The 14,433-nt window shown below is 39.1% G+C and overlaps 1 protein-coding gene across 6 annotated transcripts in view; it reads right to left on the bottom strand.

The window, feature by feature from the left end:
* espn (espin) overlaps nt 1–9,086 on the bottom strand; it is a 38,419-nt gene extending 29,333 nt beyond the window's left edge. For 3 of the 6 annotated variants that reach the window (XM_058643615.1, XM_058643614.1, XM_058643618.1), the window contains exons 1-2: nt 8,320–9,080; nt 4,021–4,214 (exon numbers count right to left, since the gene is read on the bottom strand). In XM_058643615.1, coding sequence (XP_058499598.1) covers nt 4,021–4,214; nt 8,320–8,619 — 494 coding nt within the window. In that variant the 5' untranslated portion in view covers nt 8,620–9,080. Of the gene's footprint in view, nt 1–4,020; nt 4,215–8,319 lie in introns of all 6 variants that reach the window. The other 3 variants (XM_058643610.1, XM_058643611.1, XM_058643616.1) reach the window with 3 other exon arrangements.
* Nucleotides 9,087–14,433: the final 5,347 nt, after the last annotated feature.

The raw sequence follows: 14,433 nt of genomic DNA, 5'->3' as shown, positions 1-14,433 counted from the left end.
GGCATGGTTTTCGTGGACAAAGACACAGGTTTTGAATGACAAGCCAACATTTAAATTAAATGCAAACCAAAGACCGTCAAAAAGAAGGAACATGTTTTTTCTTGTGCTGTGCCTACACACAGACAATCAGGAAAGCTTGGTTCCACTTTTTTGTGTCTGATACAGATACTGAGATCACAACTTTGAGTATCACTGATCCCAATATCTGTATGCTAATCATTTCAGATCACATTTTTGCCAATGCATTACCACCTTGCCTTTTTGTACTGAGGGTTGTATTTATGTGATTCTTAGGGTTTTTGGATTCTATCTGATGTCCCATTGTTCTTTTATCCAACCCAATATCAGACAGATACTGAACATATTCATTATATCACTTATTTCTAGTCACACTTATTAAAATATGCCTTTCAATGTCAACAGACGACTAATTAGAAAACAAACAGCAGTGATGTTGAGACAAATCCTGCTCCTCTTATTGTGCCTAAAGGTCCTTAGCCCCACTTCTAATTACAAACCTAATCCAACACATGTTTTCCTCATTCCAGATTTTTCAGTCACAGCAGGAGGTCAAGGAGTGAATGAGTGCTTCCCCAGTAAATCCCCTAAGGTCATGCTTTATTTGGACACTGACAAATGAACAACTCTTCTAAGAGGATTACCACTTCACTGGCTTTGCCAGAGTTGCCATGTGCTTAACACAGGTTTTCCAATGGCCAAGACAGACTAAGCAGGTGATGAGCAGGAGTGAAGAAGGTGAGAGAAATGCGAGGCAGGGCGGGTGGATCCTGTAGACGCACTCATGACCCTGCCAAGCTTTCTCTCAGTGATGTGGCTCAAGGCCAACAACACCACTATCAACTAAAATCCCTGAATTAAAACTGCATGAGGATTGTTATTTGTTTAGGTCCAACTCTATCATTCAAAATGTTTTTTGTATTATCAGTTTGTATGCTGAGCCAGAACAAATACATTGCCACATTAGTAAATGGCTTGTGTTTGACAATAAAGGCCTGTTTGCGTGAGTAATGTGCAGTTGTCTCATCCGGAAGTGGGCAGATGGCTTAATTATTCATGAATGTAACTAAAGTGGGCTCAAGTTCACCTGTGCACTGGGGTCTATGGAAGAGAGGAGCTTACAGTTATTAATCCAAACCACACCCATGGAGAGAAAGATGGACGGTGCATCATAAATGTATACACGACTCAAGCAGAGCACACACCGTCTTTGTCATGACTCTCGAACATGAAGAGGTTTGAACACGCTCGACTGAAGAAGTGCTTCTGGAGAACAGGTGTAGATTTCAAAGCGCTTAGAAAGAGGTTAGCCTTGTGTGACGACACAGCTAGTGAGTGGTGGTGGGATGCTACACTTTGTTGTCAAAGAAAAGCAGACACTCTGAAGAAGTAAACATTTGGTATATTATGCATATATTTAGCTCAGTTATTGTCATTGGATTGTCCCCTCCATTCTCTTTATGCTCGTGGTATTAAAAAAAAGGTTTGTTCGATTCTCAATTGTATTTGCTTTCTAAATAATGCAGTTTTTTGTCATGTGACCTCAGCAGCTTGTGTATTACTCTTTAGATTTTTACATATTCCAACATGGCCATTTATTGATGGCTTAATATACACAACTCTCAAAGTAGAGACATTATATGTGTCATTTAGGACACAACACTTAACTCACTATCAAGACAAGTCTCAGAAAAAGTTTTGAGTTCAGCTTGATGCCCATTGCATGTTCGCCATTGTAGGTAAAGCATGTAATCCTTCACGTGAAGAACTGCTCTCACAAGGATTAAACTGGACAGGTAACAGTGTTCTTTTAAAATTTTGAGTTGTAAAATCATGTGAATCACGTGAAAAGGGCTCATAATGTTTCATTTCCTCAGTTTAAACCTCCTGTTAGAGGAGGTTTAAACTAAAGAATAGAGAGGGCTTTTGTCCAACTTATACTGAGAAGTTATTACAAAGATTAAAGGTGCAAACCAGCCAGTGGTTCGATTAAGTGCTTTGTTTATCTTCAGCTCTATGCTAGCACTGAAGCTTTACCTAGTTACTACTCCAGATACTGGATGCAACGCCTGTCTGATTTGAAAAAAGCTTTTTGAGGAGACGCAGACATAAATCCTTTTTTTTTTTTTTTTATCATTACATGCTGGACTGACTAATAAGAACAATAATAATAATCAGAATATTGTGAGGACCCTGTGAGTCCACATTTGAGTTTGTTTGGAAAGCAGACTGTCTAGAATATTCAAATGCAGAGGAATTATGGCCTGGTCAAAGATATTTATCTGTACTAACTAATTACTTATCCTGTCTGTAGTCATTCTCTCTCTTTTTCTCACATCCATTCAGTCTTTTGTGTACTGAGGTTATCAGCAGAGACACAGCACATGATGGTTGCCTGGTGGTTTTTGATAACTGGTATGAAGGTGCAGATGACCCACCGATTTAGATGTAGCTTATAAATCTAACGAACACTAACATATCAGAAAAACAAAGCAGCATCTGTGTTCCACCAATCCTAAAACAAAAGAACTGAGGTTCAGTAGTTGAATGTAAAACTCTTGTTTTGTTGCATTTTCTATGGTGATGCTTTTTTTTTTTGTTTACCACTTAGGTTTCAATTAAAACTGATATTTAGTTATAACCCTCAAACCTAGTGCTTCCAGAGGTTTACATTGTTCAAAGCCCAGATGTTTGGAGTATGAGGTTCTTGTTGAGTGTTTAGAGGTTACAGTGTGAAACATAACTCAACTATAAAATTGGCAGCGTAAAATATAACAAAGGACTTGTAGTGGGTGTTGTTTATTTATGTTTACTGTTTACTGTTAGTGTGGATGTTCTATTACCATCATTAGGCTGCCAGGTACTAAAGTGGTGATGTAACAGAGGAGGTAACGCTATCCGAGTGTTTTTTTCAAGTCGAATAAACTCTGACATATCCAATTACCTCTTAAAAATTGGATACAAATGTGTGGCTTGTAATAAACCCTGACGCAACAATGCTATCTCGCTGCTGCAAAGTTCCATTCTGAACAATGCCCGAGGCTCGTAGTGACTATCTGTCTATTCAACCGGATTTGTTTCCCTCATTATCTTATCGCCGGTTGGTGCTACTTTGTGTCACCATGGAGATGGTGGTAAACAGCAACACAGGGAGGGTGGTGGTGAAGAGTGAATGGGACTGTGAACACTGTGTCCGTGAGACCCATTAAATATTCAGCAGCTGTGCACCTGTCTGGGGTGCAACCAGACAATATTGGAGGTGCAGAGCACATTGTTGATGCACAAAGTTACTCAGAAAAGCCAGAACAGTTTTTACAGACAAGGCGTTTGATGATGTGAATTAACTCCTTGAACATTTCTTTATGAGTCAAAAAGGAAGGATGGTAGTCGAAGCCTCACACTGTTCCTGATTTTGTAATAAACTCAATAATTATTGACCCTCACACAGCAATACACGTTTGCAGTAACAGTATCATTGAAATGACTCTAGATGTACTGCATAAGTTGTGAATGGATGTGCAATATTTTTGGAAAGTTAAACCACTAAGAAGTTTTTTTCTAAATGGGGTTTGAACAGTATTTAGATTGCTAAAGTATCAAAAAGTTCCGGTTGCTTCCTACCACTGGCACATATTGTATGAGTCACAAACACTCTGCTTCTTAATCAGTTCTTCGTTTTTTAAATCAAATTTGCACTTGATGTGGTAATGAAAAAAACCAGATGAAGAAAATAGCATTTAAAGGCAGACAGATTTTAGAACAGAGAAGTAAGATGCTCACCAACATAAGGTGACAAAACCATAGTATTCCCTGTATTACTAAATATCACATGTCATTTGGAAGAGATATTTAGATTATAAAAGTATTTTTGTTGAATAATGTTTGCTCTGTTTGTGTCTCCTGCAAAAAGGGGTCAGTAAAATTCATATAAATTAATTCAAATCACTATTAGACAGCAGCTAGAGGAAAATGCCCCTTTGAAGACAAAGATGTTACTCTTACCTTGGGCTATGCCCCAGTAAGAGTCTGAGAGACGGCAGGTCTCCCTTGGCAGCAGCATAGTGAACAGGTACAGCACCTGTATCTGTGGAGGCCCCGGGGTCCACCTCCCCACTCTTCAGCAGCCATTCAGTGATCTCATGGTGACTAAAGCGTGATGCAAGATGGAGAACAGTGGCACCAGAAATGTCCCTGTCCTATAAGGCAAAGCAAAGAGAAACAGCTAAAATATCATGTCATGAAATGAATTACCAAGTAAATGTACATGTACAGTATTAGACTGTGAATCAGCTGTGTAGCATACCGGTCCCAGATGATGAATACATTAGGAAATCCATTTATTCATCTTCTATCGCTTTAACCTCCACATAAGGGTCGCCAATCTCAGCTGACATAAGGCCAAAGGCAGTACACCCTGGACAGATGGCCAGTCCACATAGAAACAAACGACCATCCACTCTCATGAATCACATACTCTTTTTTTGGCACCAGACATCAGAAGTCAAATATTAGATTCAAAACACGGGACGTGATGGTAAACTGTCCGTTGTGCCATTAGATGGTAATCACACGAAATGCCTTGATGTTGGGAGTGGCGTGGGAGTTGTACCTGAGTCATGGGAAAGATGTACATTTTTGGACACATCGTCAGTAGTGTACCTTTTTGAATCAGTGGGTGTTTCGGCCTTTGAATCAGTGGGTGTTTCGGCCTTTCAACACAAGACACCCTCATCAAAGGTGGCCAGCTACAGGGTGATCAAGTCTGAGTTTGTGTCCCATGCCCAATCAATAGCCCACGGGACTATGCCCTGGATCTGTAAGTGGGAGATGGGATGGGGTGCGGGGCGGGGTGGGATAGTTACTGAGCGGCTCCTGATGTTCTGATAATGTTCTGATAATCTACAATAGAATGCAGCTGCAGACTGAGGAAGTGGAATGACTAATGACTAACATCTTTAATGTTAAATAAAATCTGGATCAGAGTGCAGTAGCACGATCATTATAAGTGGAAGTTAGCTTTGACCACCCGTCATTAAATCACACTGTACCTGGTAAGGGATTGATTTGATTGATTTTACTAAATGTCGACTGAGTGTCTTATCAGTTTTGGCATGTCACTGCTCACTGTTGCTTTGCCAAGCAGAGCACAAAAGTAATGGAGACAGTAAGTAGATAATAGAGCTCTTACTCTGTTTCAAATTTAGACTCACAAGATTACAACAGGTCAGCTTAAGTACCTGGTTTACTCCAGTGTGCTTTTTTTTTTTCTTGTGTACATGTTGGTGTAAAACTTTCAGGTTAGAAGAGCCATAACAAACATCAGATGAGTGGCTTAGTCCTGTCTTAGCTGTGTGGGGTTTGCATGGTCTCTGTGTGTCCACATTTTCCTCACACAGTCAGTCACAGGAGAATTAAAAAAAATATGTCAGTAAATATGAATGTTCAGTTTGTTTATTTGTGACCTGACTGGTGACCAGGGAGAACTCTGGCCATAGGTGCATGTCTGTTTCTAAAGGAAAAACAGCATTTTGTAAAAAAACAAAACAAATGTCAAAGTAGACGATAGTTGTTTGAGTGTTGGTGACGATGAGTCAGTGGTAGCATGGATTGTCTTTGAAACAGGAGGTTGGGGGGTTCGATCCCTCCTCCTCTACATGCCTCACCCTGAATAACTCTTGGTGGCTGTTCTGGCAGTGTGTGAATGGACATGATAGATTGTGGGATTATAGAAAGTGCTCCATCACTGTATGGATGCGTGTATGAAGTGTGAATGGCAACACTGGAGTGTAATATGCATCGAAAGTCCCACAGACATTTATTTTATTAAAATACAACTGTACTTCAGCTTTAAACATTCCTTCCCTGTGTGAAAAGTACTTGCTACCAGCAGGGGGTGTGGGAATAAGGTTAAATGGGAGTCTTATAAGATTTAATCTGTCATGTGAAAGCTTAACTATGCTGCTTACAGTGCCAAACATCTCCACATTATCATATCACACAAAACCGTTCTGTATCTGTATAAGGGACAGGGATGCAGTTTTGCATACTTCATTTACATAGGAACATGATGCTGTGCAGGATAGTGGGTGTTAAACTAGAACCTCAAGGAAAGTAAGTAGTAAGTCACATTAACAAGGAGAAGTCTTAACATTGTATTGCTTCATGACCCAGAACACAGTTGAGAGTAGTTTCTGTGTACTGACATTTTTAAATATCAGAGCTGTAGCATGATCTGACTTTTACTATGTCTCATAAAACGCACGGGAGAACACTCGTGCATACAGTATGTGGATTTGTGATCTCTTCATTATGACAGGCAGAGGTATATGTTGATATAAAATCTACTGTTCTAGAATAGATGATGCCTTTCTGCCGGGAGTTGCCATCTTGTATCTCCTGTTATCAACACTGATCACCACTCAAATTTGTGTCTGACAAACAGTTTTACAGTTTCCCACATTCTGGGGGACGAGAGGTGAATTCAGTGTCATGGTTGTGAACTGACCACTGATGGAAGTTCCTCTTTAAAGAGACCAAATCAAATGTCTCTGAGTTCTGAATGAATTGCCCTCCTGACAGTGATACAGTTGTCTGAGTCTGAATCAAAACAAACACCCAGTGCAAGGTGTAGAATGTATTTAGACACTTTAGGGTACACTGTACTGTATCTTTGGTGTGCTTATGAAAGGTGTAGATGGGTTGATGACTTTTTTTTTTTTTTTAAACCTAATTATTTATATTACAGAAGAATCTGACTGTGTTTATAGGCAATTTCATTGTTTCGAACACACAAACAAAGAAGGGTATTATTAACTGAAATGAAAGGCCATTTAAGCATGTGATAAAATCATATACAGTAGATTTTTTACTTTAGAGAGTATTTACAGTGCAAACTCAAAAGAAAACTTTTAATGAGCCCAGAGAAACAATCTGTGTGCAGCCCTGTATATCTCATCCATTCATCCATTATCTACCGTTTTATCCTCCACCGGAGGGTCGCTGTGCCAATCTCAGCGATAGGCGGGGACCCTGGACAGTTCGCCAGCCCATTACAGGGCCAAACATAGAGACAACCATCCACCACTCACATTCACACCAAGTCAAATTTACCTAATCCCTATATTGCATCTTTTTGGACTGTGGGAGGAAGCTGGAGAACCTGGGGGAAACCCGAGCATACACAGGGAGAACATGCAAACTCCATGCATAAAGGCAGAAAACTATTGAAAACAACCCGATTATTGGAGGAGCTGTATTTCCTTTATTTGTTTATTTAATATTTATTTGACAAGCACACGTGTGAGCTTTGTGGTGCCATCAGAGTTGGCTCTAAGCTAATTTTCATCTGTTGACCCTGAATAGGAAGCGGAGATGATTTCTGCCGGAGACGTCAACAACCAAATAAAAGCACATTTACAAATCAAAACAAATGTAAAGCATCACAAGCAATAACAACCAATCACAACAACAGATACAGCAGATGACAGCACAGCTTCACAGCATATGGTATACGTATGTGAATATAGGATCACACTGGAGAAATTAATAATTAGTGTCACAAACAGCTGTTTCAATGTGTGTGAAGTTTGGTAAACTGAGAATTGAGCTATAGTGTAACAAATGTTAAGGAGGTTGATCTTCGCCTCCTGCTTTAAAATTGCCAGGAAACTCAACATGATGATACATATATTAAGACGGAAGGTAATTTGCTTATTTGCTCAAACAAACATTAAATTACAGATTACAAGAGTAATTTTAAGTCAAGATGACTTGTTTTAAAAAAAATTATTTGACTTGTTCTATTAATTACAAGTTTGTGAGTTTCCTTATCACATTGAATCAATGTACAACCCATTTCTTTAAAATCATATCATTTATCATTTAACAGGAACAATAATGTTTGTTTTCTCAGCCCTCATATGTACTTGTCAGCACAGCACTAAACTTCTGTACTTGAGTAATAGTGTTTACAGTTTTATCTCTTGTTTTTTAAGGGTTTTCTCAGGGGAGACCCCACCTCTCCCACCACCACCCCAACACACCAAATCTTTAAAGTCTCAAAACATGCATATGAGTTAAATGTTGACCCTATAAATGTTGACCCTAACCTGGACATAATTTACAATTACTCTGGACTATTGATAATTAGTGAGTAATTAATTATTCAGTCTAACTTTTGAAAACACAATATCTTTTATTTTATGTACAAAAAACATGTCATAATAAGAAATAATTTCACATAAAATTGGGGGTAGCTTAGTTTACAGTGTAGCTACTATAGCTGCAGGACGGGTCCCTCACCTCAGGTCGACAGCCTCCCTGGGTCAGCAGCCACTGTAAGCAGGCCAGGTTGCCCGTGGCCGCTGCGTCATGCGCCGGGCTTGCCCCGTTTTTGGCCACGCAGTTACCCGGCAGACCCGCCTCCTCCACAAGAAAGCGCAGACAGGTGAGTTTCCCGGCCCGGGCTGCGTGGTGGACCGGCGAAGCCCCCAGCACGTCCTTGACGTCGCCGGTGAGCGCTTTTTCCGCAAACTGCGCTTTCAGAGACTGCACGTCTCCTTGCCTTGCGGCGAGCAGCGCCCTGTCCCCCTCCACCACCATGACCGCTGCACACTGATCCTCCACTCCGCTGCTTCCCCCTTTAGTTTGCGTGGGTTCAGCTCGGTCAGTTCACCGCGAGGATGAGACCAGCATCGTTATGTTCAGTTACTAATTTAGTCGGGAAACTTATATCAAATCCACATCTTTCCGAGTGATGGAAGCAGCATCATTATCCACTCACGTGCAGTCACTAGTAACCAGCGGCTCTTTTACATTCTGAAATGATGATGAACTGACCTGCTTTCTATGTTTTGACCGACGATGTGGGTCAGTAATCCGTTTCTTTTATCTCTGGCTCAACACCTGTTGCAGGAGTTTGTTTCAGTAAAAAATGAACAAGTTTGTTTATCCCGATTCCAAATGAGCAGAGTTTATCATGTGCCTCAGAACATCCCGCAGTTTTTTTTTTCTTCCCTAAAGCAGATGGCGACGTGGGACTGAGCGCCTGTTCAATAATCCATCAGGGGGAAGGACCGCTGAGCCTGTTACAGGTTGTTGCTCCCTGGAAATCGGCTCACAAGTTAAAGGGGCAGTACAATTTAGAAACACGCTAAACCTAAGCATATTTGCAACTTATGCAACTGTGATGACGGTGGGTGTCAGTGAAGCACGGAGCAACATCAGAATGTTAAAGCACCAAGTACATTTTAGAACACGTCATGTTTGCATTTGCTGGCTATTATGTCCATGAAGTCAGCATCACTGCACACAGTAGAGGTCCATCTGGTGGCCTGTCATAAAACTGTAACCTTAAATAATATTTTTATCCAGAGGTCTCAAACATGCGGCTCAGGGGCCACATGTGGCCAACCACCACTCTTATATAAGTACCTAAGGGGCTGTCCGCATGGAAAGGGGTTTAGATGAATACTCATACTTTTTTTTTTTTGCCAGAGAAGCATTTCTTCCACACGGAGATGGCATTTTAGGGGACCTGAAATGGCATTTTTTGAAAACACCTCCCAGAGTGAGAAAACTTCAAAACGCTGGCCTTGTGTTTCCGTGTAGACGGCGAATACGATACTTCAGGAAAACTGTCATTCACTGTCATTCATTGTCCTGTGTTTGAAGATTGTTTGAGTAACTGTCAATGAAAAGTAACTAAAGTCAGTCTGAGAAGACACTAGATGTCACTAGAACACGTCCTGTCTTAAGAGATTTCACACACAGGGGTGACAAAGTGTTGAATCATAAAATAAAGAGTGGAGCAATCAAAAACTATTTTTACCTGAGTTAACAAAACAGATCAGTGATTGTTCCACACAGTAGACTGTACTGAACATACACAGCTCGTTCTTGTCTGTGTTTAAGTACGCTGTGTGTGCGTGTCTGCCCACAGTAAATAGAGTTAGATGGACCTCACTTGTACAGTGAAATTGTACATTTATTATTTAGGTTTATTACAGAGAATTGCTAGATTTGTCGGTAGTCGCTTTTTTCTTTCTTTCTTTTTTCTTTCTTTCTTTAAAAAGAAAAACAAGTGGCCGGGGGCCTGTAAAGTTGCTAAATATGCACACTGAAAAGGGGCGAAATGTAAACATACTGTACATTATTCCCCTTCCTTTCCCCTAGCTTGGTTACTGTTACATCTAATGTTTACAACGTCATCTTCTGTTTTTGGTGTAAAGTTACAGCACAACTACAGTGCTGGCATATGCACGACAGCGTTTTGAGTCGTTCCGTGTGGACGGAGGTATTTCCTGAAACAATGCCGTTTTCACAGGGAACTTTTTGAAAACGGCAAAGAAAAAGATTGTTTATGTTTCGTGCTGGACTTGGCCTAAAAGGGATACTTGAGTAAGAGTACAATACTTTGTAGAAGTTGATGTCACTTCTTTTATAATATTACTTCTATTCTAAATGGTTGACATTTACTGTACATAAATATCAAAAGTAATGTTCTCATATAAAATGTACTTTTTTGTTTTAGAAGTATAAGTAAAAGTATTAAAAGGTGAGGAGTTAAGATTGAGCCATGGTGGCTCAGTGGTAGGGCAAGTTATCTTTCAACTGGAAGGTTGTGGGTTCAATTCCTGGCTACATAGGTTCTCCAACACACATGGAGGATGGGGGATATTTAGCTGCAACATGCAACTTCACAAATAAATGTTAATACATTTTACACTCTGTACCTTCAATGCCCAATAGGGAAATTAGTCTTCAATTATGCCCAATAATAGCCTTGAGTACTTCATAAGTTGAAACATCTGTTATAATTTAATATGATTATAATAGTTTACTCCTGAATTAAGGGGACCATTTTTCCAAAACAGTATTTGGCTTTTCATAATTCAGTATATATGCAATAAGGAATATGGTATGTATCTATATCAGAGGACAAACGTCAACACTCACACATAGTCAAATAAAATACTGTTCAGAGCTCATGTATGTTTAAATGTTTCTGTGGTTTTTAAGTTAAACTGAATATGTTTACATTCATGCTGTTTAATGTCAGCATTAAACAGCACGTTAGAATCTCTGTTTGAATATAGGAAGGCTCTCCAGTTTTCTTTTAAAAGAGGATGTTGCGTTGAACTGTAATACTTTAAACCACCAAACGGTGGCAGGAAAGGTTCATATACCTGCAGAGGTGTTCAGGTGCAGTGTGTTCGTTTTCCACGGGCTTCTCTAAATCGCGTTAAGATGTTTCTCACACACATCAGGACATTGAACAAAACCTCTTTTTATGACTAATAATGGAAATAAACCTGAAATACACTCTGTTTTTAAAACCGTGCACCATTATTCATCTGCTCTGAGGTTTCATAGCACTGAAAACTGCTCTAATTTAAGCCAGTATTCTATTCAGTCATATTTAGTAAATTGAAATATAAACCCACATATATGACATAAAGTTTATATATATATATATATATTTTATATTTCCATGTAATGTAAAACAACAACTTCACACCATTTCGCACATTTTCTGTCTCTTCGCTGTCAGATTAGGTTGATTGATTTTTTCCGGTCAAGCGGTCTTTGCAGCATGTGTGTTAAAAGAGGAGGAGGAGGAGGAGGGGGGAGTGAGAGAGTCTCGTGCTCGGCGCGTGCCACCTCGGCACATCTGTTGCACAGGTCCAACTGTCATGGACACCGCGTGCTAATAGAGGGGAGAGCAGGGGGAATTCCCACGAGCATAATTGTACAATTCCCCAAAGGAAATGAACAATAAACGCACTCCAACACGACTTAGTGGACTGTGTGGTCATAATTATTTATTTATTTACTCGATAATGTATTAGGTTTAATCAGTTCACGAGTTTTGATTGACCTTGTGTTTATTTAACAGTGGACACACCGTTCGGTTGCATGTAACGTATTTAAAATCTGTTAAATTCATATGTAGCTAAATACGTTTCATCGTATTATTTTTTTTAAAATATGAATGTCCATTTTGTTTACCGCATCCTGAACTGTACTGATGAGTACTCCATAATTAGGAGAATTTCTTTATTTGTCATTTGATTTCTCTATTTTTTAATGAATTTAAATAGCATATGCTTGTTGATTACTTGACGTTTGTACTGTCTTTTTGTTTTTAAGATGGTTTGTCTTTATCCGCCTGTTTGGTAAATGAGGCTCAGTCAGCTCTAAAACGCAGCTGCAGCAGCAGCTCTGTGTATAAAGGATGCTGTAACACAGGGTGTAATCATGTGTAGGAGAAGTGCAGTTTTTTCCCAGGCTTCTTCAAAGACTCTCCCACAAACTTGAAGCAATGAGAAGCTTAAATCCCCATTGAAGAGTTAAAGGGGGCTACCAACGGTTTTTCTGCGAGGCCCGGGGAGCCTGGGATACTTAGTGCACGCGTCAGACGTGCGACAGTTATTCAAATTGGTCTCAATTATTCAGCGCGTGGGCCCCATCCATTGTATAGTCACATCTGTTGCTGCGCGCGGGAACATTCAAATTAGGACGTTTTCTGCTCAAGTTCATGCTGCTTACAACACAACACAACAGCCCACTGTCACCGTTTGCGATGATGAATGTGCCCAGACTTCCTTTTACACACTGGGATACAATCACGAGGGAAATGTCCCAACTTCTCCCAAATGTTTTTTTTCAAAAGCAAATCTATTTACCAGTGTATGTCATAATGTGAGCTTATACACTGCTCATAACAGTCCAACAACAACATATAATAAAAAAATAATTACAAGAATACATTTTTATATATACATATATGTGTGTGTGTGTGTGTAAATTCCATTTTTAAATCATTATATTTTAAAGTCTGTATAGAGCACTTCCTCACGTCCATCTGCAAGGGCTCAGCTGTTCGGCGCGTGCCACAGAAAAATTGTTTTCGCCTGAGTAAACGCGGGCGCGTGCAGGAACCAGAGAGGAGGACATGTCTGCACAATTGTGATCTACAACGCTATAACAATAGTATCTGTGTGTGGGTGTGTGTGTTATAGGTTAATATATGTATATAAATAAACATATGATAAATATGTTATATGACGTATTTAAAAAAAGACACCAGGCAAAAACCAACTTTATTTAGCAGCTGAAAGAAAACCAACACGCATGGCGGAAATAACTTTATTTATATACCATATCCCCAAACTCTTTCTTTCCGTTTCTCACGCTCTCTCTCTGTCGTATTTCTGAATCAGTTTGCAGTCACACAGTTTACAGCAAAACATCACAACATGTCTTGTGAAATAGTATCTATATAAAGCTTAAACATCTGAGAATATACTACATAAAAGAGACTTTATTGTCATTGCACATTAGGGTACAATGACATTGTGGGTGCTCCACACAGCAACTAAATAATAATGCAAACTGTACAACAAATACATTGAACATATAAATAAGCCATAAGATTAGGGTACAACGACATTGTGGGTGATGTAAGGTGGAGGGTGTGGCTCTGTATGTGTGTATGTGTGTATGTGTGTGTGTTAAATCTAATGATAAAAATAAACTTTATTTAAAAATTCACATTACCTCACATCAACAGATAAAAAACGCTGGATCATACACAGATAGTGGAGTTTTATATATATATATATATATATATATGTATGTATGTATGTATGTATGTATTTATACATATGTGTGTGTGTGTGTGTGTGTGTGTGTTATATTCAGCCAGCTTTGCTTTATATGAAGACGTGAAAATGGGAAAATCTTTGGTCATTTTTTAATGGTCATTTTTCAGAATAGAGGTTTTTCAGAGCACTGAACAAACAATTTAGCTTTATTTCAATAACATATGTTTTCTGATTGTAACCAACAGGAAAACTGTCTTTTGAAACCACTGTTTTTATTCAATGGTGCAGTAACTGTATTTTCATTTTATTTTGTCTTTAGCACTATTAAATGTGCTCTTGTAAAATAGATTTCAACCTCATCACGAAATAAAGGTTGTAAGGTAAAATGTTAACGTATACCCTTAAGCCAAATTACTTAACAGCAGTACTCTAAAAATTAAAATTATACAAATCAGTATAAACAACATGTGGAGACACACACACACACACACAAATATCACAGATGATACAGTAAATACAGCTTATAATTTCTATAGGGACAAAGTAATCTCTTAGTGCTCCTTTTGAGGAGACTAAAATAATGTCAGAATGTAATAATAATAATCACAATAGTAATAATAATAATAACACATGTTGAGTCCTCTCCACCAGAATCATCCCTGCACACAATGGTCTCATCAAACATGAGTTTGTTTAAGTCATTTCTGGCCATGAACAAATGTGACCTTTACGTTTTCCTTTGTTTTCAGATTGACAGACATTTATTGACATTTGTAAATAAAACCAGACCTGGACTGATTAAGATCTA

The sequence above is a fragment of the Solea solea genome, chromosome 11 (assembly GCF_958295425.1).
Source record: "Solea solea chromosome 11, fSolSol10.1, whole genome shotgun sequence".
Lineage (NCBI taxonomy): Eukaryota > Metazoa > Chordata > Actinopteri > Pleuronectiformes > Soleidae > Solea > Solea solea.
Note: the sequence above shows the minus strand (reverse complement) of the source record. Positions and strands in the feature narration are given on the sequence as shown.